We start from the raw sequence: 27,477 nt of genomic DNA, 5'->3' as shown, positions 1-27,477 counted from the left end.
AGTCAGAGCTGATTCAACACAGTTGCTGAGTTGTCTTAGTTTCTTCCTTATCTTGGGGCTTCTGCCTACTGACCTGGGTGCCCGTTAATTCTACATTCTTTGTGGCCCCTGTCAGTGGTACATCCTTTCCCCCAAGCTTTGTTAACCTCCCCCTAGGTCTGAGTTCTGAAACACGTCGAGCCTGAAACCTTAACAAGGTAATTCTACAGACAAGTGATTCGTCTTTCTAACACCTGGACATCAGTTAGAGCTTGTTAGCTGCTCTCTGTTTCGCAGATTAAATCTCCTTTCTTTTTGATTAGACTTGAAAGTGCACAAAGATCAGATATCAAAGAACATCCTTTATTAATATTTTTAAATATTTCACGTTTTGCAACAACACTGATGCTTTAAGGCAGCCACACTCCGCTTCTTTGCTTCTTTGTTTTTTGTGGGTTTGTTGATTTGGGGTTTGTTTGGGTTTGGGGGGGGGAGTTGGTGTGGGGGTTTGGTTGTTGGTTGGTCTGCTGTTTTTTTGGTTTTTTTTTTAACTTTTACGACGGCGGCACTTCCGTCGCACGGCGCTGACGCCACAAGGACGCGCCGGGGCTGCGCGCGGCCCTTTCCCAGGCCGCCGCCGCCGGATCCGCTGCCGGATCCGCCGCTGGATCCGCCGCCATCGGGACCGCGCCGGGGCCGCGCAGGTGAGGGGGGCGCGGGGGGCGCCGGAGCCGCCCCAGGGCGGGTCTCCTGCCCCGCCGACACCCGCCCGCGCGTACCGGGACCCCCCAGCCCCGCCCTGCCGCTGCCGCCCGTTCCGGTGGGGCCGCGTTCCCGCCCCGCCCCGCCCTGGCACTCGCAGCCCCCACTGGGACCCCCCGACCCGACCTGGGCCCAGCCGCCGGAGGCACCTTCCCTTCGCCGAGGCCTGTGCGGGGCAAGGCCGCGGGCCTCAGTGCCTCGCCGTGCGGCTGCTGAGAGGTTTGGGGTTTTTTATTTTCTCTCCCTTCCAGAAGACTAAAAAATGGCGAAGTTTGTGACACCCGTGATCCAGGACAACCCCTCCGGATGGGGCCCGTGTGCTGTGCCCGAGCAGTTCAAGGACATGCCCTACCAGCCGTTCAGCAAAGGGGACCGCCTGGGCAAGGTACCTCGGCCGTGCTGGGCCACAGCTCTGTGTGCCCTCTGGCCTGCCACCCCTGCACGCTGCCGCTGGTGTTTGCTGCTTGTCACCGCGGCTGCTCCTCTGGCACCCTTTTCAGTGCCTCCTAACACAGGGCATGGCTGTGAACAGCTGGCAGGGCTGGCAAGCAGAGGTGGGAGTCAGAAGGATTAGTTCTGGAGAGCACTGCTTCTGCTGCTTGGAGTCCTGCGTGTACAAAGTCAGAGTTGGGGGGAAATGTTATGTTAGCACTCACTTACTTTGACTGTTTCTGTTTGTCCTTAGGTGGCTGATTGGACAGGAGCCACATATCAGGATAAGAGATACACAAGTACGTGTTGTCTGACGGCTGCTGCTGTGGTTTATTTTCTACAAAGTTCTCTTCAAGCGTCGTTCCTGCTTTCATGTCTCACACCCACCCTGTGATTACGTGCACACCTCAGCAAGACAGGCATCTTAATTTAGGAAGTGTGCTTCACCCTTGGGAGAGCTCTGTGGGGCTCTCCCTGTCCTTGGGGCTTACTCTGGATTTTTGTACTGTCTGATGACCAGGGCTCCCGAGGGAAACTTGCAGAGGGAAAAACATGCAGGTGTAAGGCAAGAGACCCAACTGAGGCATCAGGCTTAGGTGAAGGCAGTTGAGAGAGAAAGGGTCGAAGTATCAGAGTTTTTTTCTTGGAAGCTTGGTGTCAAGATGCTCTGTTTTGTTTCCAGACAAGTACTCCTCGCAGTTTGGTGGCGGTAGCCAATATGCGTATTTCCACGAGGAGGATGAGACCAGCTTCCAGCTGGTGGATACAGCACGGACGCAGAAAACGGCATACCAGAGGAACCGCATGCGATTCGCACAGGTACCGTGTTCTCAGAGACAGCCTCAGAGGAGACCTTCAGTAGCACAGAAGTATTTATTTCACGAGTAAAATGTCTTCTTTTTTTTTTTTTTCCTTTCCATCATTTCCACAGAGGAATCTTCGGAGAGACAAGGACCGTCGGAACATGCTGCAGTTCAGCATGCAGACGCTGCCAAAGAGTGCCAAGCAGAAGGAGAGGTGAGGCTGCAGAGACGAGCGTACCAAGCTTTGGTTGGAATGCATGAACATACCACTGGTAAATTTGCAAACTTACTGTAACAGAACCTGCTGGAGCAAACAGTCATCAGAGGAGAATTTCAGGATGTTTCAAGTCCGATGTTCTACTGGTGTCAGCAGTACATACAACTGGATTTCAAACAGCTATCTAAGAATTTAGGGGAAATTTTGAGTCGTATTTAGAAAGTAAAGATGGCATTCCAAACAGAGAATATCTTTTCCAAAAAGTACATTGCAGTCTTTAGATACAAAACTATGTAAAGAGCTCCTCAGAGCAAAGAAGGGACTTTTTAATGCCTTGGGCATCTTGATCAACAGATGGCTCAGCAAATGTTTCAGCGGCTCAGTGCCTGAAAGCACTGCTCCTCAGGTGGTAGTTTGGAAATGGAGGAATGGTTGTGGCATATAGGAATAGAGAACTTCTCTTCGTGACTTTTCTCACATTTGTCATTTTAGAGATCGTTTGCGCCTACAAAAGAAGTTTCAAAAACAGTTTGGAGTGAGGCAGAAGTGGGACCAAAAATCACAGGTAAACTGACAAGCTTTGTGCCACCGGTGATGGTTTGGTTTTGCTGGCTGCACTCATGGGGCAGCTCCTCTTACACAAATCCTGATGTGCTGTGTCTCCGTTTCTCTCTTTATCTGCGCTGCCTCTGGCCGCACAGCAGAAACCTCGTGACTCCTCTGTTGAAGTTCGCAGTGACTGGGAGGTGAAGGAGGAGATGGATTTCCCTCGGCTGATGAAAATGCGCTATCTGGAGGTGTCAGAGCCACAGGACATGTGAGTTCCTAAAACAGCCATTTGTTTGCTTCCTGAAGTGACCAGATTTTTGGAAAGCAGGAGGGCAAGGGTCTCCTGGCCTGGTCCCAGTGTTCTCATTGAGGTACCCAAAGCACAGGGAGGTAATGGAACACCCAACAGGGTCTTCAGTCCTGTGCGGTTCGTGGGTGGTGTTATCCCTAGGAGGGATGTCAAGATGGTTCTCTTGCCTCTGCAGAGAGTGCTGTGGAGCCCTGGAGTACTACGACAAAGCCTTTGACCGCATTACAACAAGGAATGAGAAGCTCCTGAGGAGCATTAAGCGCATCTTCCACACCGTCACCACTACGGACGACCCAGTTATCCGAAAGGTATGTTTGCTGGTTTGTAAAACCCAGTAGTGTGTTTCTCAGTGTGTGCTGTTGGAGACCAGCTGTCACCGTCACACCAAAGGGCAAAAATAAAAAAGTGTTAGCTGGTATCATAATTTTTCTTAGGTCCAAGGCAGAGCTATATTAATGCAAAGTTAGGAACAATGGCCAAGGAAAAGCTGTAATTCTGGGAGGTCAGGCAGACTGGTACTTGTTGGGAAGGAAACTCTTATGTCAAGAGACGTGATTCTTGAGGGTTCTGCTTTTGGAGGTGAGGAAGGCTCAGAGATTTCTTTCTTGTGACCTCACTGGCAATAAAGAGCCGTGCATTTTCCAACACACATTTCATAGTGGTTTCTTGCTTTCCACTTGTGTGGATGAGGGTGGGCCAGGATTGCTGGGTAGTACCTCATGCTTTGTCTAATAGTCAGTGGGGTACTTACTGGTCCAGCTTCCTCAGAATGGGAGAAGAAATCAGGGATCTGGTTTGCTAGCACTTCTCATTCTGGCTAGGGAAGGGGTATCTGTTCTTATTGCTGAAACAGTTTTCTCCTCCTCTTGTATCCATAGCTGGCCAAGACACAAGGGAATGTGTTTGCCACAGATGCCATCCTGGCCACACTGATGAGCTGCACTCGCTCTGTCTATTCTTGGGACATCATTGTCCAGAGAGTTGGATCCAAGCTTTTCTTTGACAAGAGGGACAACTCAGATTTTGGTGAGGAAAAGTCCTGAAAGAAATTTCTGTTGCAGTAGCTAAGGGGTCTAATTTTCTTTATGCTTACTTGAGTTTATTCTGTGTCTCAGTGTCCAGACTGAGAGCACTGAACAATCTGATTACTGCAGTACACCTGATAGCTGTGGGGGGAACTTCAGTATTGATCTGCTCCACTGTGTGGCTAGAGACTCACTGAAGCTGACATAGTTTCTCCCCCAAGTATAACCACTTGTGTCTGGTTTTCTCAGACCTCCTGACAGTGAGTGAAACAGCCAATGAACCACCACAGGAAGAGGGCAACTCCTTTAATTCTCCACGCAACCTTGCCATGGAAGCTACCTACATCAATCATAACTTCTCCCAGCAGTGTCTGAGGATGGTAAGGTGGAGCAGTGCTAAATAGTAGGGCCTGTGTTTCAGAGAGTCTTGAAACTTCATTAAGGCTGCTTTAATACAGCACAGAAGGTTTTAATTGGCAGTTATGTTACACTGATGTTCTTTCAGTTTTGAAGGAGGTGGGATTACTTCTGGTGAGCAGTGTGACTTTGTTGTAGAAAAGTTTTCATCCTTATTTCACAGAGAAATCATCTCACTGCCCTTGGTGATGCAAACAGGCTTCTGAGTACACTTACTGAAGCTGAAGTGCCATTACAAGTACTGCTTATAGCACTGTGACTAACATGAACATGAAGCTTCTCATCAGCTGTTTTATGTTTTGGTGTTTTTCTATATAAGGGAAAAACTGTTGCCGTAAAAGAATATTTTTCCAGTAGGGGAGAGCTGTCTCAGGCTTTTTCTCCTAACTTGCCCTTCTGTTTTCATCTGCAGGGAAAGGAGAAATATAAGTTTCCTAACCCAAACCCCTTTGTGGAGGATGACATGGATAAAAACGAAGTAGCCTCTGTTGCATACAGGTATGTTGATACTGCTCTGATGCCAAGGTTTGGCAAGGAGGCAGGATGTCTGTGTGATACGGAGGAAAAACAAATTAGGAGTGTTATTGATAGGAGCTTTACCTTGAGAGGGATTTGTGGATAACTTCACAGGGACCAGATAGAGGAGGAAAAGATTCTGCTGAGTGCTTGCATGGATCTGGAAGAGAATAAAGGTCAGAATAACCGGCTGGATTGTTTGTTGGCAGATACCGAAGGTGGAAGCTGGGAGATGATATAGATCTCATTGTCCGCTGTGAACATGATGGAGTGATGACAGGAGCTAATGGAGAAGTGTCATTCATCAACATCAAAACATTGAACGAGTGGGATTCCAGGGTGAGGAAGAATGGGATTCCAAAGCTAGCTCTAACTGCTTCACTGCTGCCTGACATGCCAGGTACAGCAGAGAAGATAAGACGAACATCTGGCGGTGTCCCCTGTGTGTTATGTTCCACCAAGGAGTATAACTTTGGTGGACAAGCAGTGCTGATGGGATTCTCCCCCAGATGAGGTGTAGCTGGTTTTAACGCTCTTGTCTCCAGGGGTTCAGCACAGTGGCCAGTCTGTTCCCATGCTTCCCTCGTGAATTCTTCCCTCACAAACTACCCTTTCTAACCAGTTGGGCAATCCCAACTTGTCAGACTGACATTAGTTTTGATTCTCCTCTCAGTATTGCAATGGAGTAGACTGGCGGCAGAAGTTGGACTCCCAGCGAGGAGCTGTGATTGCCACGGAGCTGAAAAATAACAGCTACAAATTAGCCCGCTGGACATGCTGTGCGCTGCTGGCTGGATCAGAGTATCTTAAACTTGGGTAAGGTGGGGTTTTCACACCAAACATCTTCAAGGTGCATTTTCCGTGATTAAACGCAGTATATATGTGTCTAAATGAAGCATTTATAGAATGAGTAATCATAAAACAACCAAACGCTGGAGTAGCCAAGAAGGGAAAGCTTGTGATGAGCACACCAGCCTTGGTGTGAGCTGCTACCCATCAGCATGAGGCTGATGTGCCCTTGCTGTGGCTGACCTCGTGAGACCCCACACATGTGAAGGGCAGGTGGCCTCTGTGGCTGTCGGCCTGTTTGCTGAGGTCACCATCAAGGAAAATAAACGCAGTGAGTGTGCTGCCTGTCAGGAATCTGATCGAGATCCTCCTCAGTGCCCTGTTACTGAGAAATTGGGTGGTGGGGGAGGGTATGGCCACAGCCCTTTTTGAACTGTCAGCTTAAAATCATTTGAGTCTGTGTTGTGGGTAATGAACGGGAGGCATCTGCTGACTCTTTTCTGGTGGTTCTGCAATCCTAGGTTACACCCTCAGACACAGGACTGATACTTTTGCATATGCTTAATTCCAAACTCCCAGCTAATCATGCTATTGCTTAATTTTTATCTGTACGACTAATTCTTCTGTATCTTTTGTACCACTCCATCCGATTTGGGGATTTCCAGGTGCATTACTGATTGACAGTTTGTAGCCAGGAGATCCTCTTAGCTTTCAGCGTTGGAGTATTAGGATTTTTCAGCCCAGAAAACAAAACTAAGATGATCACAGTGCTTTTCTTGCTGCCGTTCTTCTGCTGTCGGAGCTTAATTTCCTGATACCCCTCTGGTTTTTTCTTGCCTCCCTAGGTATGTATCCCGTTACCACGTGAAGGACTCTGCCCGCCATGTGATCCTGGGCACGCAGCAGTTCAAGCCAAATGAGTTTGCCAGCCAGATTAATCTGAGCATAGAGAATGCCTGGGGCATCCTGCGATGTGTCATTGACATCTGCATGAAGCTGGATGAGGGGAAGTATCTCATCCTCAAGGACCCCAACAAGCAGGTGATCCGCATCTACAGTTTGCCTGATGGCACCTTCAGCTCTGATGAAGATGAGGAGGATGAAGAGGAAGAAGAGGAAGAGGAAGGTTTGTAGCGTACTTGGGGATTTATGCTTCCAAGTGATGTACTGGTCTGGATAAAAAGGGGTGACCCATGGTAAAGACCAGAGCCAGAGGATGAGATCTGACCAGTGCAGTGGCAGGAGAAGAGCAAGGCCAGAGAACATGTGGTCCCAAGGAAAGGTATGGGTGACGTTGGGAGTACTCAGTTGGAAGCAAAAAGAACAGAGAGTTGGAAATGCAGATGTTGTGCTTCTGTACAGATACTTAATGAGGACTGATTTTACTAGGGGTAGGGGAGAGAGGTCCCAGATCCAGAACACTGGCTGGGAAAATGAAGCCTGCCAAGGCCTTCATTCAGCAGCCCCAAGATTTGCAGGAGTGGGTGGGTGCTGATTTCTGTTGGTACTGGGATATTTTTTGACTACAGTTTTAGAAATGGCAGTGACTGTCAGATGACACATTTAAAATGCGTGGTGATGGAGCACAATTGAGGTAACTCAGTGAAGGCTTTCCTGAAGTGACTGTTGAAGCAGAGCAATCGCTGGCTAGTCAGGATGAGAGTTTTGGAGGATTGGTGGTGCCCTGTGGACAACAGCTGGTTTTGCTTCACTGCCTAAAACCATCTGCGATCCCTGATACAAGATCTCTGTATGCTTTGTTCAGACAGTGGGACACCATTTATCCTAGGGCTCCTGCTTTTGTGATAGTAAAAGTATCTCCCAGCTTCTTAGGCTGTAAACTTGGCATGGCTGCTCTGGATTTTATTATGGAAATGTTAGTTAGGTCTCTGCGTAATTTACTCAGGAATGTAAATTGTGTAATTCCAAATTACGTGTGTGTGGTCTTGGCTGAGGGACAGGTTTGTTGGGAAGGTGGGGTGAGGGAGGGACAGGCAGTCGGAGGTGGGATAAATCTCCCTGAAGTGGCAGCCTTGGTTTTTCGTGTTCCTTGTGGCATTTCCTTGACAGACATGGTTTATTCTGGGGTTTTGGGTGGTTTTCTTTCCCCAGCTGCATTCGTTTCACTGCTATTTGTCTTCTGTTTCAGAGGAAGAGAGCTGAATGCTGCAGCCAGCACCGAGGGGCAGCAGTGACAGGCAGCCCCGTCCCTGCAGGCGGGCAATGGCTGCACATCGATGATAACCGGGGGGGAAATCGAAATAAAGTTGATTTTGCGGAGTGAAGCCGCGCTCTGTGTGTGTGTGTGGATGTGCCCCGTTCGGGTACCCCGTGCCCCGGCCCCCCCCTTCCCGCGTGTTGCCCCTTTAAGCGCGGCCCGCCCCCGGACACGTGGTGCGCGCGCGGCGGTGCCGGCGGCGGGAAGCGGCGGCGGCCGCGTCACGTGACGCGCGGGGCCCGCGCCGCCCCCCTCGCTCGCCCCCGCAGCGCGCGGGAGGCGGCGCCGTGCCCGCCCCGCCCCGCCCGGGCGGCGCGGAAGAGAGGAGGGAGCGGAGCGGGAGGAGCCCGGAGCGGGAGCAGCGGAGCGGCGAGGGCTCCGTGGCGCAGGTGCGGCCGCGGGCCGGACGGGTCTGCGCGGCCGGCGGCGGCCCCGCGCGTCACGTGCGCCTCGCGCGCCATTGGCGGGGGCGGGGACACCGGGGCCGGGCCGTATTGGCGGGGCAGCGAGGGCAGCGCGGGGCGCCCCGCCGCCCATTGGTTGGTGGGCTTGGGCCGCCCTCTCCCATTGGCTATTGGGGCGCAGAGGCGCTCGCGGCCATTAATCCACAGGTGCTGCCCCACCTTCCCACCTGTACGCTGCCACCGGGGGCGCTGTGCGCCCATTGGCTGGGGAACCTGGGGCCCCTTTTGCTATTGGCTGGCAGGGGTAGGGCCCCGCCTCAGCACCCCTGCCCTGGGTGGGGACATCGTGGCGGCTGGGCCGGGGCAGGGGCAGGTGGGCACTGGTGGGGCTGGGGGTCTCTGGGCAGGGGCAGGTGGGCACTGGTGGGATCAGGTGTCTCTTGCATGGAGGCTGTAGTCCCCAAGGTGACACTTCCCTGGTGCTCTTCCCCGCAGGGGTGGCAGTGCCAGCCCTGCCATGGCCACGTTGGTCTGTGGGACACTCCTGGGGCTGGCCCTGTGTGCACTGAGCAGCACCACTTTCCTCTACCACGACTACTGTGTCATCGGGGCCGGCCCCGCAGGCCTGCAGGCAGCCTATTTCCTCCAGCAAGCCGGGCGGGACTACGTTGTCTTCGAGCGGAGCCATGCACCTGGCAGCTTCTTCGCCCTCTACCCTCGCCACCGCAAACTCATCAGCATCAACAAGCAGTACACAGGCAAATCCAACAGCGAGTTCAACCTCCGCCACGACTGGAATTCGCTCCTCAGCCATGACAGGCGGCTGCTTTTCCGACACTACTCGCGTGACTTCTTCCCTCACGCTGACACGATGGTGCGTTACCTGGAGGACTTTGCATCCCTGCTGGAGCTGCGGGTTCAGTACAACACAGCCATCATCCACGTGACGCTGGAGAGAAATGAGCAGGCCTGGAATGGCCACTACTTCCTCCTGACTGACCAGGACAGGAAGAACTACAAGTGCAGGTAATGGGCAAACCTGGGGCTTGTCGTGTGGCTCTACATGGTCATCTTCGAGGTCATAAAATCACAGAATAAGTTAAGTTGGAAGAGGCCCATGAAGGCCATTTTGTTGGGTTGCTCAAAGCTTTGCCCTGTTGAGGCATGAGTATATCTCCAGTGATGGAGGTTTCACAGCCTCCTAGAGCCTTAACCACCATCACAGGGAAAAACATTTTGTGGGGTCAGTGGGTGGATGAGTGGAATAAGTGCTCCTGGGAAGACATTGCCTTCCATGAGCAATGTTTTTTGCCTTGAGCAGCTGAGGGCAGGGCAGACATGAACAGGCTGCAATGGCCATCATGGCAGGGTCCATCCTTGATAGGTAAACTTGAAATCACTTCTGTTTTATCACTAGATAATTGCTGTCTGTGAAAAAAGTAACACAGTTGTACTCGTAGCCACCACTTCATTTATTGAAAATGAGAGTGAGTCAGTGCAGTGACACCTCACTCCTAGGTCTCACCTCAGAACTGTGTCCCAGCCAAGCTGAGCCGTGGGCTGACAGAGCTGGAACACAGAGGGGTACCAGAGGAAAGTGGGGCTGACTATAAGAAATAACCCTCAACACTGCTGGTCCCTGAACTCCCGTTCCCCTCATCATATTTACGCATGTGTATCCTGTACTGTCATTGAGCTACGTTCCTAAAAACCTAGAAGTTACTCATGTGAACATATGGAGTGTATTTCCCACCTCTCCTGAGAACCTCAGCTCTACGACAGCAGGTCGTGCTGGCTGTCACTTGCCGGTGTGCTGCTGCCAGGCTCGGAGGGGACAGAAGGCAATCCCGGACACCCACGTACTGCAAGCAAGTTGCTTTTCGGAGCTGTGTAATCAAGGCTGGGACAGCAGACAGTGCTGCTCACCTCAGCTGCCTGGCGTTTCCATCTAAGTCACAAACATTTCCCCAAGAATCAAGCAAAAGCTCTTACAGAGAGATATAAAAAGATCACTGTACTCATTTTTGGTGTTAACAATTAGTGACGTTGCTAACATGTTTTTATGGCTGGGAGTTACATTTCAAAATATCAAAACCATATCCTGTCTGCCTTAAAAATTACTTCTACTAAAAGGCAACTCAAATTTTAAATCAAAGTCATTTTTTATGCATCATATAACCAATGTGTGGAACTTTAGCATTATATTTATTGTCAGTGAATACATATGAGCAGAACTTGTGTTCATGAACAGTGGAGTAAGGTGTGTATGTACAGCATCCACACTGACTTGCCTAGTTGTCCTGAGGAGAGGGAAGAGAGGAGCAGATCACTAGGTGAAACTGGGTAGAGGTTTCTTTTGAAACCATGGCTTGTGCTGCTGGTCCAGCATCACTGTGGGGGGCACATCACATCCATCTTTCACAGCGGGAGGAGGAAGGAGTGCTGAGATGGAGCCCCATTCCTCTAATTCCTGCATTCCCTAGTGCTATCCCTGTTTTTACAGCTCTTTGTTGGTTGCCACTGGGACGTGGGTCCCCAATGTGGTAAACTTCCCTGGCTCAGAATATGTTGAGGGTTACGAGACTGTGTCCATCAACCCGGAGGATTTTGCTGGCCAGACCGTGTTGATTTTGGGACGCGGGAACTCAGCCTTTGAGACGGCTGAGAACATTCTGGGGGTCACGAACTTCATCCACATGGTGAGCCGGTCCCGCGTGCGCCTCTCCTGGGCCACCCACTACGTCGGGGATCTGAGGTAGGAAACTGCTTCTGTTCCTCTTTGTGATGCAGCTGAAGTACAAACAAGGAGAATCACTTCTTTCCCAGGCGACAGGCTGGACTGTGCAGGTAGTGCTGCTGTGGTCCTGAGAGGCACAGGGGAAACGTGGGGCCTTCTGTAGGTCCGTGGTTTAAAACAATCCAGGTTGCGGTTGCTGAACACAAAAGCATGATGAGAGCTTTTTGGGATCTGTGTGAAATAGAAACATGTCCACTTGGAAGCTGTATCATTAAAAAGTGCTGGCTCTCAAGTTGTTCCTTTGCTTGCAATCACAGAGGAAAGCTGAGAGGTTGGCTACACCCTGCAAGGGCAGCGAGGCTGTGTTACCTGTGCCTTTCCTTTGAGCCCTGAGGCTCTGGGGATAACCTTTACACTGAAGAGGAGTTGGGATGCCTGACAATTGATCCCATTTTCAGCAGCTAAGACAGAACCTCCCTTCTTTTATCCCTTCTTATGTTCTCCTGTTTTTCATAGAGCAATTAACAATGGACTGCTGGACACCTACCAGCTGAAATCTCTGGATGGGCTTCTGGAGGGTGACCTGGAAGATCTGGCTATTGTCAAGGACAAAAAAGGAAAGCTGCACATCACACTCCGGTTCTACCTGGAGAACGGGAACATCAGCGCAGGCATCGATTCCATCACCCTCCCGCAGGATGAACTGGACAATTTTGCCACCCGGGCACCTTACGACCGTGTCATCCGCTGCCTGGGCTGGAAGTTTGACTTCTCCATCTATAACAGGTGAGGGAGAACCAGGATCTCCAGGGAAGAAGGTATTTAGACTGAAGGGCCTGAGTAGGGGGGGAAAGGAAGGGCAGGTCCTCTCCTGGCAGCATTGTTTGGACCTCCATGTGCCCTGAGCTACCTGGTGCTGCACAGTCTTCTGTTTACCCTGCAAGTAAGGCTGTGTCTCAGTGGGAATGTGTTTGTTGCTGCCCTCTGACCAACAGACTCTAAGGCTGAGCAGATGGCAGTGCTGGGACTGAGTGACACAGAAAAACTTGTGCCTTTAGAACTTAACATCCTGACCTGCCAGATCACATGGAGAAGGCTAGCAATGTTTTGGGGTTTTTTTGAAATGACGATGGTACAGGTGCAGATCACTACAGGAAGGTTTTTTCTGGGGAAAACAAATTTCCTTGAGGATGCAACCTTCACTCCACCTTGGTGCATCCTGCAGTTGAAAATGATACTGCTAACTTCACTGTCTTCCGGAATTCACTGTCGGTGGCTCAGCCTGGAATTGGATCTTGTCCAGAGCTACCTTGGGATGAGCACCCTTGTCTTCTGAAGATCCTCATTTTAGTAGTAAACCCCACTGAGGGCAGCAGGGGTATGAAGCAAAGTCTTGCAGTGGCTGCAATATAATGTGTATCAGAAACCCTTTTTATTTGCTACCCCCATCCTTCCTGACAGCCTGCTCTTCTCTTTTGCACATCAGATCCCTTAGAATGATGCCAGGAAAAGGGAATATTAAAAAGTATCCTCAGATCAAACCCAGCTATGAGTCCAGAGGCACTCGGGGGCTCTTTGTTCTTGGCACTGCTAGCCATTCTGTTGACTTCAGGAAATCTGCTGGGGGCTTCATCCATGGATTCCGGTATACAAGTGAGTAACTGGGGTGTACAGAAAGGGCAGAGGTGGAAATTGTTCCTCTCTTCAAAGGAACAGTCCATAGCTTACTGCTGGAAAGAGATCACCCTTAGTCTTGTTCTGGCAATAACAATGACAAAACACAGTCAAGCTGCAGCTGCATCTGCATCATCTGAAGTGGAGGAGAAGTGACTTGGGGTCATATCTGAAGTTTTTGGTTGTCTATCTTTGTTTTGTCTTGTGTCTCTCTTGCCTGTTGTCTGTTATTTATGTAACACAATAGATTTTTTCCTGCCAGATGCTCTGCCTCGTGACTGGCTGTGGGTGAGAGGTCTGTGCTGTGGAGTTAAAACCCAGCAGCTGTGGGCAGTAGAGAAAATTTCCTTCTTTATGTGTGTTTGCCCATCCTTATCATTAAAGGACTTTTCAGAAGTAAAGAAATATACCTGAGGACCCCCCCATCCCCTCCCCCACCACTTAGCATCACATCAGCTTTCAGAGGGCGTCTCCACTGCAGTTACCAGCGATTGGGGTGGGAGATCCTGAGCACAGAGGAGCTGTAAAGCTTATTTATTGAGTCCTGTGCCGCAGCAGAGTGATTGGATTTCTTAAAAGCGTAAGATTGGATTTTTAACTAAGCTGTCTTTGTTTCTCTCGATGTCTTAGCTCGCGCGGTCCATCGCCTATTGGAAAACCGTCACCATGGTGTCCCCTGGCCATCCACAGTCTACCCTATTACACAGCTGACCAATTCCATCATCAAGCGGGTGAACGAGGCCTCAGGCCTCTACCAGATGTTCAGTGTCCTGGCTGACATCATACTGCTGAGAGAGTGAGTGAGTGAGTGAGTAATTATTCCCAGCACTGCACTCCATCATTTCGTTTCTTTTTCTTTACCATTGCTTCCCATGGTGACACCACACACATTGCTGCCTAAGTCGTGTAGGCAGCCACCCCAGACCTGTACCACTGCCACAACTGGTGCCAGTTACTTCTGCCAGTTACTTCCCTTTCTTAAAGGGCTGGAATGGTCCAGACCTTCCCTCCAGGCTCAGCGATGGAATACTCTTTTACTGTCCCCAGGAAAAGAGTTTCCTTGAGCAGTTCTAATGTAAAGAAGAGTCCCATAATCCAGGAAAATAATGGAGTCTTGTAACAATATCTGCAGCCTTCATAAGCTCTGCATCAAGTCCAGCCCAGATCTGTAATGACCAGAAAAAAAAATTACTATCTGATGGCTTTTTGGCCTTATCCTCACCCAGCTGAGGGTGGGTTGGATCCCAGCTGGCTTTGTCTGGTGGGAGAGTCTGATGGTGTGGTTGCAATTCACAGGAATGCCACAGCATTTGAATACCTGGAAGAGTACCCCACTGGAGTCCTAGCCGAGCTGGAAATGCAGACTGGGAGAAAGGCTCCCAATGGGCTCTTTGTCATCATCATGGAGTATGGGAGGAATTTCTCTGGGGCTGACAAGGATGTCTTCTACTACAACCGTGCCGTGGGAGAAGCACAGCATGCCTGGCAGTCCAACTTTCTACACCCTGTTATTTACTATTACAAACGCCTCCCAACAGGTGAGTTTTCCTGCTAGCTATGTGATACAAGCGAAACAGAGAGGGATGAAGATAGTTCAGAGCCAGAGGAGGGGTGGTACCTGAAGGCATTGTTCCCCCTTCCCCATTTCCCTCATGTCTATCCTTTGAGACACCCGCCCACCACTGCATGAGCTGAAAAAGAAGCTGGCAGTTGGCAAGAAATTTCCATCGGTCAGTACAGGGGATAGGAGGTTGGTACCAGAGACCTCACATTTGAAAATAGGAGCAAACAGATGTGCTGGAAATTTCCCCATTCCCAAAAAGAGGAACACTGCTTCCCTTTGGCTGGCACCCTGTGTGTGTTTTGCAGAGCCTGGCAGATGAGGCTGGGCTGTTGTTGTTTGGCAGTGTTGCTGCCAAAAGAAAGCTTCTCTATGTGGCCGACCCAGGCCTGAGAGGTCACACAGCCATAGAGGCAGCCAAAGGCAAGGGTTTGAAGAGGAGTGTTATATCCAGCAAGCAAACACACTCAGAATAGATTTCCTTGGGAAGTGTGTTGAGTCTTCATCCCCAGAAACCTAGGGTCATGGTCCAGCCTGCCTTGCACAGAAATAAGCATGATGTGTAGCAGCATTAAACACAGCTTAGGCCGTCTGGCAGTCCCTGCCCAGGGGGAACAGGAGTGAAATGACAGGAATGCTGTGAGCAGGGACAGAGGGCAGCTGTGCAGTGGCAGGGCTGTTGAGGACAGAGCTAGCAGAGGGGATTGCAAATGAAAGTAAGGTAGGGATTAAAAGGTCAGGACAAAAGCTGAAACAGCTGTCACAGCTGCTTTCCATTCCTCAAGCTCTTTTTAATGCCATTTTGCTTCTAAGAGACTCCCTTAATGTTCTCTTGGCAGAGCGTGAGATGAAACTCCGGCCGCCAGAGTGGCCTCTCCCTCGTCCAGATGCCATCCATCACATTGTGGAGGACTTTCTGACAGACTGGACAGCCCCAAATGCTCACATCCTGCCACTGAGGCGCTTTTTGGAGAACTGCCTCAGCACCGACCTGCGCAGTTTCTTTGCAGGTAATTTGAGCACAGAGTCCAGGTGGCAGGAGGAGGAGGAGGAATGTGAGGTACAAAAGACAGGAAGGATCTCTTCTGCAGATAGCTGAGATCTTCCTGTGGTGAGTTGCTTGTCTCACCATCAGTCACACCTCAGCACAATCCCCAGACAGTAAAAAGTGCCGTTCTGTATGTGTATGTTCCCAAAGAGCCTTTGCTCTTGCTCACCATTAGAAAGAGACTGGCCCAGGCATGCCAGGATTTAGGGAAAGGTATATGAGGTTGGGTTCAATCCCTTTTCTAGCTGCACCTTCCCTTCTCCATTATCTGAACATTTCTTTGTACTATTGGGTACTAGATCTTATGTACTGATGATGGGATTGCTTTCCCATGGGAAATGGGAGTGCTGTGGTGTGAAAGCTGAAGACAGCCTCTGCTGCCTCCCTTCCTGGTCTGAAGACTGGTCTGGGAACCTCCTGCAGGAAGCCCACGTGGCAACAGAGAGAAGCAATCTTCTGGTACAAAGAGGATCCCAGATGGACACAACCTCAAATCCAGATCCTTTTTCTCTCAGACTGCAGACTGGAGATCCCTCTCTGCATCTCCTGAGCTCTGCAGAATTAACTCAGTTACTGTGCTGCCACCCAGGGCAGGGTCCTGGGTGGGAAACTCCAGTTGTCTTCCCTCGTCCTCTCTGCCTTTTGTTTTGAATGAGTCCTTGATAGTTTATGGGAATTTTTCCCTACAGGGTATCTCTGCTGAATCTGATTTTTGATCCTTTCCCCTGCAGAGTCCTGTTTCCTGTTTGCCTTCACCCATCAGAAGCTGCCCCCCTTCTGCCAGCAGGGATACGTGAGGATGCAGGGGCTCGTGGGCAGCGAGGGGCTCCGGCGCCACGCTGTGCAAGCTGGACTACTGCAGGATTACACTCTCACAGACTTTTCGGGTGACAGACCCCCTGACAGCCACGACAGGTCAAGGGACCAGTTGCTGAGAGATCAAGTCATTCCAATTCGTCCACTGCAACATCTTGTCAAGGCCAAGGATGAGCTTTAACCTTTCTTGCTCTACACTGAAACCTAGAGCTGTTGTGACAGTACTGTAACAGAGATCCACAGCAGGATTCTGCCCTTTTCCTGTGCCCTTTTTCCATCCTCATGCCTTCTCCTAATCATGAGTTGCCAAAGACCTGCTCAGATCTTGCTGTTACGAAGAGGACCAACATCTTTTGAAGAATGAGCAACGGGCCAAAATCCAGTGATGCTGAGGCTCCCGCGTTGTCCTTGCAGAGCTCAGAGTTGCCTGATAAAGTGGTGTTTGTGTTTATCTGACTGACCAGTATCTGCAGTGACGTACAGAGGTCACAGAAGAGAGTTCAGGAACACCTGGGAAACTTAAAATGTCACGTTCCCCTTTGGAGGTGACCTGCTTGCACCCTGTGGAACCTGGTGCAGGCTCTCTGGTCCCTGGATGCTATATCCTGTGTATACTTGAAGATTTGTTCCTGCATCGGGTCCCGAAGTGGTACTCTGGGCAAACTTCCAGTATTTTTCTTGCATTTGAGTTAGGGCGGTTGTGTAGCGTCAGTGGGGAGGGGTATTTTTTAGTTACCATATAGGTCAGATAATTTGTCATTTCCCAGAGAGCACTACAAGGGACCCTTCCCTCCACAGTGGATGAGTAGCTTGCCTGGAATGCTTGGGACACAGAGACTGACACTGACTTCAGCTACGCTGTCCTCATGTTTTTCTTCTCCCACACCAGGCAGCCTGGAAGGTTAGCCCTTTGTCTTTTATAAAGCATGACCAATATTTCTGCTGTTTGCACTATGTCCCATTAAGAAAGTTTGACGTTGTTAAAATGCTCCTTCTCTAATTTATTCCCATTGAGTCACCTTGAGATCCTACAGGGAGTGTCTGGGAGTCTGGCTGCACTTTACTGCTCCCCCTGTCAGCTACATGCACTTGCCTGTCTCCTCCCTGTGGGCTTCTTCCATGACCCTGGAGTGGCAAAGCAAAAGCAGTTTTCAGCTTGACCTTATGATATCCCTGTGATTTCTAGGAAATAGAGGAGGGGCGAGAGGGAACAGGCATTTACCTCCACACGTTTTCCAATGCCTTAGCTTCTCAAAAAATATACACTTGTGCTTCCAGACTGGAGGGGGCTGTACCTTACATGCACCTAAAGCTCTTCCAATCCTTTGAATTCAGTTACTGTTTCTGTAAAACCCCAGTTTCTTGGAGAGGCTGGGGAGCAGAAGAGGTGAAGGACATGACAAAGGATTTCTTGCACTCTTTGGGAGTACTGAGCTGTGCTAGCAATGCTGCTGCTTCTGGAAGATCTCACCTGTTCATGTGCAACTGGAGAGGGGAAACAATCACCTCAGTTGGCATCAATCAGCATCCTTCTGTGGGTTTTACATCCCATTGCCACAGCTCCAAGGCCAGACCAGGAATGGCTCTCGTGGCCTGTAGTTGCCTGGGTGATGTTACTACTTGCAACATCCTTGGCACCATGGGCTTTTTATTTTGGAATTGTCCAGGGGAAGAAAAAGGCCTGTGGCTGAATTGGGTTGACCAGCTGTCCCCAAGAGCCTGTTTCATTTGTTCCCTGTGTGTGCTGACACAGAGTGCATCTCTGTTGTACCTACACACATGCACATTCTCCAGTTGTTTCCTCTTCTATCCTCAAATTCCGTCAGGAAAATGTGAATCTGTACATTCACAGTGTACATGTTGCCTTACATTGTGATTTCCTTTAGAAAAGTGATGGTCTAAAAAACCAGCACCTACCAACTCTTCCAGCATGCTCTGCATGTCTCCAGGGTTTGATCTGGTGACTCACACCCCAGAGGTTTTGCTGCCACTCCCAATTGGACTTGGGGAGCCGGGATCCAAGTCTCCTTGCTTTGGGTGCTGCCGAATGAGTGTTGCCCTCTCAGCCTTGTTCCGGTTGGGCTCCCCCCAGTGCTGGAGGTGGCAGGGAGCGAAGCCTCGGCTCTGAATTGTTTTCCATCAGGGACCCTGGTTACAAACGCTGCTTTGTGTCACCCGCGGGGGCAGGGTGCGTTCTGGAAGGGAGTTGATGGCTGTGTGGGGGGTTGCAGGGCTGTGCACTTCAAGGAAATCCCTTTGCCCAGCTCCGACCTGGAGAGCCGCCGGCCGGGGCCGCCACGGAGGACCGTGACCGGGAATGGGGGCACGTGCGGAGGGCGGCGCCCATTGGAGGGCTCCGCCGCCAATCAGCGCTCGGAGTTTGCCCCGCGTGAAGCAGCCCGCCGGCGCCCACGGGGGCGGAGCGAAGCGGCTTGAAGGACGGGCACGGCGGCCAGTCAGAGATGACCGGCCCTTGGGGCGACGGCCAATCGGCTGAGGGGGCGGTGGTGCCGTCTTTCGCAGCCATCCGGTGGCTCCGGCCAATAAGCGCGCAGGTGGGCGGGGCGGCGGGCGGAAGTGCGGCTGGGCGCGGGTCACCTCCGGGCCGGGAAGGTGCGAGGGGATCGGGGGGGACCGGAGGGACTCTCCGGGCTGAGGCGGCCTGTCCTCAGGTGCCAGAGGGGGACTGTCTTCCCTCACCGGGCTGGGGGTCTCGAGGCCCTGTCACTGCGGGAGCTGCCGGGACGCACCGGCTGGAGGAGCCCCGCGGTACCGGGGCTGCCCCAGGGGTGGGAAGGCACGTACTGTGGCAGGGGGACTCGGGGAAACGGCGCCCTGCGCCTGGAGCTGGGATCCCGGTGGAGGCCCCGTGGCCGTGGGGCCGGAGCTGCAGGGGATGTCGGGCTGAGCACAGGGGCAGGGAGCGCTCCCGTGTGATATCCCATCAGTGTCTCTCCCGGACACCTCCTGCCCTGGGGGCTGCCCTGCCAAGCGCACTCGGCTCGGGGCGCTGCCGCAGTGGGACCAGCCGTGGAGGGCCCCCCACCCCACAAACCTCCCGCTGTCCCCACAGATGGCCCAGAGGCTGGCGCTGCGGCGGCTGCTGTCCCTCACCCCGCGGGGTCCCCCGGCATCCCCCGGCAGGGCCTTTGGCACCTCGGCGGGCCGCAGGAGCACCTTCAATGTGCAGGACGGCAGCGACTTCCAGGACCGAGTGGTGAACAGCCCCAAACCCGTGGTGGTGGATTTCCATGCACAGTAAGTTCCCCCCTCTCCACCGTCACATGTGCAGGTGTGCCCTGACTTTCCTGGCACGGTGGCACTCCGGGCACACCAGGGAGGAGCAAGCCCGAGGGCTTCCCAGGCTGTGGGGTCTGGTGTTACAGGGTGATTTTGCCCATGGAGCAAATCCGTAAAGATTTCACTCACAGCTGTGCCCTGCAGCGGTGTCAAACAGCAGTGCCAGGAAGGCTTTCCCCAGGGTGGCGTTGTTGCACCTCCCAAGTGCTCAGGTGTCACCCCGCCCCCGGCGTTGCATCATCTTACAAAAGATACCTCAGGAAAAAATTCTGATCTCTCCCCTATTTAGCTTTCGGGATGAAATGTCCTCTTAGAAACATTAAATGTTGTTAACAGCCGCGGAGGAGCTCTGCACTTGCTCTGCCCCGGCACTGCCACGTTGTATCTTTCCAGGTTTCCTAAGGCTGCTTGCTCTTGAGGCTCTTGACAGCAATTGCCTTTGTGTTAATAACAGCCCTGTGACACCAACAGCAGCATTTGTCATCAACAAAAATGTTGTCATCCTCTTGCCAGTAAAAATATTCCTAGATGTTATCTGCTGGATTAACGACACTGATTATTTTTTTCATGTCTTTTCGCAGTCCTGCAGTGCTGTCACATGAGCCTGTTATGGCTGATTGAGGGCAAACAGAGTACGAAACAGCCCCAAAACTTCTGCTCTAAACAGACCGAGCTGGCAAAGCAAAGTGAAGTTTAGCTGGGATCATCCAGGGAGGAGAGGACAAATAACTGAAAGCGTGAAACTTGATAGAGAGGGAGGCTGAGGAGGAGCAAAGTTCACCAGAGCTTCAATTTTATAAGAAAAGGGCACTTAGAGCTTTAACTCATGTTTTGCTTGAACTGAGTAAGTTCATACTATCCTAGCTGATGCAGTTAGAGCATGCAGGGAGTGTCCAGGGCCTCACAAAGCCTGCTACTGCTGCACCTGGGTCTGGATTAGATGGTCTCCCTTTGAACAGATGCAATGGCTCTGCAAGTTTTGCAGCTAAAGGGGGTCTCTGTAAACCCTGCAATGAGCATGGAGGGGAAATCTGTGATTTGGTGATTGGCATAAACTGATTTGGGTGTGGTCTGCGAGCCTAGTGCCCGGCAGCAACACTGGCTCCAGGGCAGCAGGATCACAGCTCTGCATGTGGATGTAAAGCCTGGTGGGGGTGAACAAGAAGAGGGCAGGAGAACCAACAAGGCTGGCAAAGCAGACTGCGGTGTGATCGAAATGACATCTAAAGCACCACAAATGCTGGATGGTGACCTCTTCTTCCACTCAGCCCCTCCACCACACACACAGAAAAAACCCTTTGTTGAGGAATACATTCAGTGCAGGTGTCTCTCAGGGTGCAGTTGCAGGGGAGCTGCAGGTTGACCTCTGGAAGCACCAGGCAAGAGGCTGTGAACTGCTGACCCTTTGCACAACGAAGGGCCTGGGGACATGTGGCCCAGCCAGGTGACCTGACACTCAGAGACACAGCAGGAGCTGCCTGTCCTGGGCTTAGACTGTGAGGGGATAAAAGCCCAAGGGTTCCATTGTTCAGGGTTCTTCCTCAAAGACACCAGCTTCATCTTTTTGTTTTAAGGATGGGGACATCTGAGACACTGCTATGGGAAACCTGGGGTTGAGCCAGCAAGGAAACCTGGTCTGAGTGCGAGTGTGGGGTGTGTAGCTGTGAAGGAGCCTTGGTCCCTGCTCAGGTGGTTCGAGTGTGATTGCCAGAGTGGCTTCTGGATGGTTGAACGTGAAGCTTCCTTAATACCTTTGGCAGCTCCTTTGTGAGAGGAGTGTTTTTCAAAGCTGTGGTTCAGGAATGGTGTTTCCAGGCTGGCTCCTGAATGGAGCAGCACCGGCATACCAGCACATCCTCCATGGCTGTTGCTCTGCTTGCCTCCTCTAATGTCCCCTTTCTTTTCTTGCTCCATCAGGTGGTGTGGTCCCTGCAAGATCCTAGGCCCCAGATTAGAGAAGATGGTGGCCAAGCAGGAGGGGAAGGTGGTGATGGCCAAGGTGGACATTGATGATCACACAGACCTTGCTATCGAGTACGAGGTAGGAGGTGGAAGAGCACAGACTTTCTTTGGCTGGCAGCACCAAGAATGTCCCTCCCTGTGGAAAGCTGTGCCTGCATGGCAGCAGCATTGGAGGGGAGGGGAAGCCCAGTGCCTACTGGATCTCTTGTTAGTAGGTGGATTTTGCTGCTTGACTCTTCTCCAGCTCTGCTGGTCATGCTCAGCATCCCCACCTCTGATTCTGCACAAAGGTGTCTTCTAGGCCTTGCAGGCATCTGTCACTTGCCTGGCCTTGAGGAGCCTGAAGCGCATGCAGCGTTTTGCTGTGAGCCTGGGCTGCTCAAGTGCAGGGCAAGATGTAAAGTAACAATCCCCAATCTGCTCTGCTACTGAAAGTGGTTCTTTGTGCCACTGGCCCATCCTCTCTTTCCCTTCCTTGTTCAGGATCTCTAGCTGGGTCATAACATCCCATCCTTAAGTTGCAGCACAAGGAGACACCGTGAGTTTTGTTTGGACAGGTAGAAGCCAGGTCAGGAAACACACATAAACAACAGGAGCATGCATCCTGCTCTTGACAGGAGGGACTTTGGTGCTTACACTAGTGTGTTAACACCACTGCTGGATGTGTTCCCTGTGCTGCCTTTCTCCAAGGAAGGAGCAGAACAACTGGAGAAGGCTTTAGGTTTACAAGATTTAGTTTTTTTTTCCCTGTGTCAGTGATTAGGTAGTTTAAAAAATACAAAAGCTTCTCTGACGACTGTGCTCACTTCTGTTTTCTCTCCTTGTAAACAACAACTCTATCTGTGGAGTTGGGGCATCCTGCTGTTGTCTTTTACGGGGAAGAAAGTGGGGAAGAAAGTGCTTAATTAAGTGTCACGCAGATGGATCTGCTCCCCCTCTGCAGATGAAGTCCTGCTCCCAGGGTGGATGCTAGCTCAGGAAGCTCCTCAAGCTGCCCTGCAAAGTGTGAACCATCTCTTGAGCAAGCTGTCATTTTGTTGAGCCTGGAGAAGACACTGTATGCCATTCCCACACCCTGCCAAGCCAGAAGGAGACGGAAGTGGAAACAGCTTGTTCCCTCCCACTCTTTCCTGAGGGAGATGTTTTTGCCTGTGCTGTGGTGGTGTGTCCGCACAGCTGGTGCCTGCAGTCATGACTTGCAGCTCCCATAGGCTGAGCACAAGAGCCTCTGGTGTTCTCGTTGGTGGACACATGCTGGCAGATACGCCCCAGGCCAAGGAAGGTGGCTACTGGCTCCTGAGCAGGGCTGGCTACTGCAAGCCCGTAGGCTGTGTAGCAGAAGGGTCCTGGTGAGGAGTTGAAGAGGGCGAGGTGTTTTTAGTGGTGGTCAAAAAGTGTGTAAATCCTAACAGATGCAGGCAAGGCTCTGGTAGCGGCCATGCTAAGAAGAGAATAGAGATTATTATCTCAAGTCTTGTATTGTTCCAAGCCTCCCAGTAGATCGAATTAGCTGGGATTACAAGAGGATAATCTCAGGTGAGTGGAAAATGGCAAGCAGGGTATGTGCATATGAAGGAAGTTCTGTGAAAAGAGGCTGAAAGTCCCAAGTTGTGCAGGTTTGATGACACGCTGCGTGTGCTCTCCCACAGGGTGGTGAGTGAGCAGCTGCACTGTCTGCTGTGTGCATGTGTTTTTATGCAGGGTCTGCCTGTCTGGCAGCCCTGGGGGAGGGGAGCAGGCAGGACAGAGGCTGCAGGGAAGGGTCAGCTTCTAGCAGTTCATTGTGGAGCCTTATATACAAACATGATGAAGATTTTGTCTTGTAAGAGGGCCTGGGGATTATCGCTGCCTCCTCTGCTTTCGGGGTGATGCGTATGTCTTGTCTGGGCCATTATCCCCATGGCTAAAGCCCCAACCCTAGGCAGTGTCTGTGAGTAGGATAGCTGCAAACAGGTAAGGGTAATGGAGAAATTTTTGCTTTGATCTTCCTAGTTTGGGGCATCCTTTCCAAGGCAGAATTTTGGTTCATGTGCTGAGCACGTGCTTGGTTTTGCTTCATCTTCTGGGAAGTTGCCACTTAAAAAGATGTGGGTGTAAGGGCTGATGGGAAGACACCAAGTTGAGATCAAAGAGGGACCAAAGATAGTGTTTGGGAGAGATCAGGAAAACCAAAGGTGATATTTAGGAGGGATCAGCAAACATTTGTTTTAAAGCCATTCCATTGCATATCAGATGTCTGCAGGCGAAAGTTTTTGTTTTGGGGGTTTTCGGTGTCCATGCCACCCCCACAACTCCTTTACTAGCTCCCAGGAAGTCTCCTTCCATCCATGTTTATTCCCTTGCCCACATACACACACAGCCCCCATCTTGCTGCCTGATTGCACAATGTCCTTGTCAGCAGCCTCCTTGGTACAGGGGGAGGCAGGATGAGGGGGAGACCCTGTGGAAGAGCCGAGGAATGCTGGCGCATTCCTCTACACAAGTGGCTGGCTGCCCTTGGCTCCCAGCCATTCTGGCTTAGCACGAAGCACGGATGCATTTCCTGCCACTAGTAATGTCCTCAGTGCCCTTCCCCATCCAGTTATGCCCAGCACAAAAGTTCTTTCTCTGGGGACTCCTCCTTGTATCTAACACCTTTCATCTCTGGTTGGGGCCTGTCTCCACTGCTCCAGCCTGCTCCTGACCTCTCACCTCGAGAGCAGAAAGGGGGAAGAAATACTTTTGTTTATCTTCAGTCTCTTAAAATTCTTTAGATTCATCTCTTGCCTTGGCCAGTTGCCTCTGTGTGTGGCCACTGGGAAAGGGCAGCCCCTTCTCCAGCCACTGTGGGTGGGCAGCTCAGAAGAGCTGCTGGGTACAGAGATGGTCGTTCATCAACAGAGCTCCATCCTGTGTTACCACCTCATTTGTAGGCCTGGGTGAAATCCTCTCTGCTCTGTTGTGTGGCATCCAAGTTTGTATGAAAGCCCCAGTTTTAGATGGGAGAGAATTTCCTTGGTGCGGGTGGTGCCAGGAATAACCTGGATGTCCATGTTTGTTTATTTGTGTGGTCAGCACTAATCAAAAGCAGACTGACTTTTTCTGTAGAAATGCTCTTGAGGGAGGAAGAAAGTTTGTTTAGGTTCAGCGCAGATGGGACCCAAAAAAAGAAGGGAAAAAAATAAAAAAACGCCCTCAACTTTGCATTCTAAAATTCTCATGACATTTGCTTCTCAACCAGCAAAACAAAGTGCATGCTCCGTTAATGGGCTGCCCTTGCTGCAGCTGGCAGGAAGAAAGCTGACAAAAGCATCGTGTTTTCTGGGCAGAGGCAAGTTGCTCCATGCCCCTGGTTCTTGCCTGGCTCTGCAGCATCAGGCACAGACCATCCACTCTTCCTTGGGGTTTGCTCACCAGCACGAAGAGGGAAAGAGATGAAGAGATTGAGGCTGTGTGAAGCTCATGGGTGCTCTGGTTGGCACACAGGGCCCAGTTGGCTGCTTCTCTGTAGTGCTTCCAAGATTCGCCTGTTCCTCACCCAGGCCCTAATGGCCTGATGCTTGCCGTTGCTGGTTTTTTTGGATGGAGCTGAGGCAACTCTGCTCGACATTAACCCACTGTGCAAAGCAGAGGGAGGCTCAGTGGAGGTTTGCCCTTCTCAGGAAGGGAGCAACCAGTTGAGTGCCATGCTGGTACTGTCCTTTCTCGCACCTAAAACCACAAGGGAACATGTTGATGGCACCATCGCCAGCGCTGGGGCCCAAGCTCTGTGGATGTGCTCCCTCCAGTCACTAGGAGGAGCTGAAGATCCTGCTTTGCAGCAGCCCCGGCGCTCCCATCCCTTCAGATGAGACTGCAAAGCCCTGAAGAACAGACTGCAGAGTCTGGCTGGGACTGGGTGGGAAGGGAAGAAGACAAAATGTCCCTTTCATCTCGGGCTCCCAATGGGGGAAAAGCCAGCCCTCTGGTGGGTTCCCAGAGGAGGGATTTGCAGATTCTTTTTGGCAGCAAGGCTGGCAGTGCAGAAGGCCCCGCAGGCTGGAGGAGAGTCAGCGGGTGAGATAAGGACAGGACATGTTTTGGGGGGGAGACTTTGCAGAGATAAGGGCATTGAAGCTGTAGGGTCAGAAATGTGACCAGATCTTCTAGTGCTGCAGCTCTCCCAACTCTGATTGTTCCTTCTCTCAGTCGTGTCCCTGGGGTCTCTGCTGTCACCAGTCAACCAGCAAGTCCTTGGGGAATGTTGTCATTTTCAACACTGTTCTCTTGAATAATTCCCAGAAAACTTTGTTCTGAGCTAAAAAAGCAGTGCCCAGAGCAGCACAGCTGCCTGCTGGCTCTGGTCAGAGGGACTTCTTCACTTCTTACTTAATTGTCAGGGATCTGCAGTGGATGGCCACTGGTGTGTGACCAGAGGAACCACTGAAAACAGGAGTGGAAAAGGAAAGATGGGTTGGTAATTGTCTTTACCATGATATGATGGAGCAGGAAATCTACCAGTGCAGTGATGGGGCGGGACCATCTTCCAGCTGCAGTCTTGTCTGGAGAAGAACACAGGTCCAGTCTGATGCTGCCCTGGCTACAAAATGTCCAAAGGTCATCATGTCTGAGAGGTGTCCTGGATTTGTTCGCTTATGATAGGACAAAAGGGAAGGAGAAGAGGAATTTGTACTGGAGAGGTGGGAACAGCCCTGCCTCATTTTTATATTAGGTTTGGCATAGTCTTTAAAAATTTAAACTCAAAAAGCAGCTCAGCCTTGACTTAAGCAGTGTGCTGTAAGTCAGTGCAGAGATGAGGCCACAGGGAGAGGAGGAACATGGAGCTCAGCTGGCCTGTTTGGCAAGTGGACATCTTACCCTAGAGTAGTGTATGCTCAGCTCCCTTGTAGCCACTTCTGTAGAGTTCCATTTGGGGACCCAGTGCAGCTGGGCTCTCCACAGCCTCTGCTCAACCTGTGTCTCCCTGTTTCTCTTGCCCCCAGGTGTCAGCAGTGCCAACTGTGCTGGCTATGAAGAACGGAGACGTTGTGGATAAGTTTGTGGGCATAAAGGACGAGGATCAGCTGGAGGCATTCCTCAAGAAACTCATTGGAGCCTGAAGTAAAAGGGTGGCTTGTACCTCTCCTCTGGACATGTCCATGTTGTGCATTCCTTGCCTGGGAGAGCTGAGGGCAGGTCAACTCCCTGCCCTTTACAACCTGGGGGTTTCTTCTGGTCTGGTGATTTTAGGAGATGGACAGTGTTGTAATCCTTCCCTCCCTCTCCCCCTTCTCGTGAGCAGCAGTAGTTGTAAAGGGCGCTGAGGAGCAGGGCTGCTTATTCTCAAAATGGGGAATGTGGCTGGAATTAGGAGCCTGTGTTTATCAGCCAAGAGCTGACGTGCAGAGCTGCTGCTGCTGAGTTAAGAGGAGGAATGTTTTCCTCTTTGCCTCACATCTGATAGCCCAGAGCAGAGGGCAGCTGCTCCCTACAAGATGATGGTACATACCTGCCCTGGGTGGGTTCATTTAAAGCTGAGAATGCCTCTGCCTTGCCTGTGAAACTTGTCTCTTTGTTTCTCTGCCCTTATGTTGCGGGGACAGGTACAACTCCTCCACAAATCCATGGGCTCCCGTCGTAATTTTATAAGAGAAAATATAAAGAAGTATTTTATGGATCTCCTTTTGTATGCCTGCAATAGAGAACTTTATCAGTCACTGCTGTCTGGCTGGAGAATAAAACTTGAGTCTCAGAAATCACAGGGAAGTCCCTTGTCTGTCCAGACAGGTGAGAGGGAGTATCAGCAGCACAGTGGGCTGGTTTCTAATGATGGGTCGGGAGAGTGCAGGCTATGACTTGATCTCTACTAAAAGGTAATGTGCTGAAAAACAGAGTAGGGGATTACTTTCGGTGGAGCTTCTAGGACCTCCTTTGTGTGCTGCTGGATCCAGGGCGCCAGAGGGAAGACTTGCCTCCCATGTGCAGAGGAGCAGCTGCTCA

At 51.3% G+C, this 27,477-nt stretch overlaps 3 protein-coding genes across 6 annotated transcripts; all 3 read left to right on the top strand.

Moving 5' to 3' along the window:
- Window positions 1-541: 541 nt before the first annotated feature.
- EIF3D (eukaryotic translation initiation factor 3 subunit D) lies at window positions 542-8,084 on the top strand. Of its 3 annotated transcripts, none has more exons than XM_064654967.1 (15): window positions 542-683; window positions 993-1,126; window positions 1,427-1,472; window positions 1,856-1,992; window positions 2,105-2,190; window positions 2,686-2,758; window positions 2,898-3,010; window positions 3,228-3,360; window positions 3,931-4,078; window positions 4,327-4,457; window positions 4,907-4,992; window positions 5,220-5,349; window positions 5,684-5,826; window positions 6,645-6,925; window positions 7,949-8,084. In XM_064654967.1, exons 2-15 carry the CDS (start codon window positions 1,004-1,006, stop codon window positions 7,960-7,962), a joined length of 1,644 nt encoding a protein of 547 aa, XP_064511037.1. In that variant the 5' UTR covers window positions 542-683; window positions 993-1,003; the 3' UTR covers window positions 7,963-8,084. The 3 variants fall into 3 exon arrangements, with proteins under 3 accessions (XP_064511037.1, XP_064511035.1, XP_064511036.1); XM_064654965.1 differs by having other exon boundaries at window positions 2,895-3,010; XM_064654966.1 differs by having other exon boundaries at window positions 559-683; window positions 996-1,126; window positions 2,895-3,010.
- A 241-nt stretch (window positions 8,085-8,325) lies between these two features.
- Window positions 8,326-17,243, top strand: FOXRED2 (FAD dependent oxidoreductase domain containing 2). The gene is made up of 9 exons (XM_064654963.1): window positions 8,326-8,406; window positions 8,917-9,447; window positions 10,925-11,176; window positions 11,675-11,944; window positions 12,645-12,811; window positions 13,463-13,628; window positions 14,129-14,370; window positions 15,233-15,403; window positions 16,173-17,243. The coding sequence occupies exons 2-9, from the start codon at window positions 8,939-8,941 to the stop codon at window positions 16,436-16,438; spliced, it is 2,043 nt and encodes a 680-aa protein (XP_064511033.1). The 5' UTR covers window positions 8,326-8,406; window positions 8,917-8,938; the 3' UTR covers window positions 16,439-17,243.
- A 1,538-nt stretch (window positions 17,244-18,781) lies between these two features.
- Window positions 18,782-27,236, top strand: TXN2 (thioredoxin 2). 2 transcript variants are annotated; one of them, XM_064654968.1, is made up of 4 exons: window positions 18,782-18,870; window positions 19,331-19,515; window positions 21,475-21,598; window positions 26,481-27,236. In XM_064654968.1, the coding sequence occupies exons 2-4, from the start codon at window positions 19,331-19,333 to the stop codon at window positions 26,595-26,597; spliced, it is 426 nt and encodes a 141-aa protein (XP_064511038.1). In that variant the 5' UTR covers window positions 18,782-18,870; the 3' UTR covers window positions 26,598-27,236. The 2 variants fall into 2 exon arrangements, with proteins under 2 accessions (XP_064511038.1, XP_064511039.1); XM_064654969.1 differs by having other exon boundaries at window positions 18,866-19,026.
- Window positions 27,237-27,477: the final 241 nt, after the last annotated feature.

The sequence above is a fragment of the Pseudopipra pipra genome, chromosome 5, assembly GCF_036250125.1.
Source record: "Pseudopipra pipra isolate bDixPip1 chromosome 5, bDixPip1.hap1, whole genome shotgun sequence".
Taxonomy (NCBI): Eukaryota; Metazoa; Chordata; class Aves; order Passeriformes; family Pipridae; genus Pseudopipra; species Pseudopipra pipra.
Note: the sequence above shows the minus strand (reverse complement) of the source record. Positions and strands in the feature narration are given on the sequence as shown.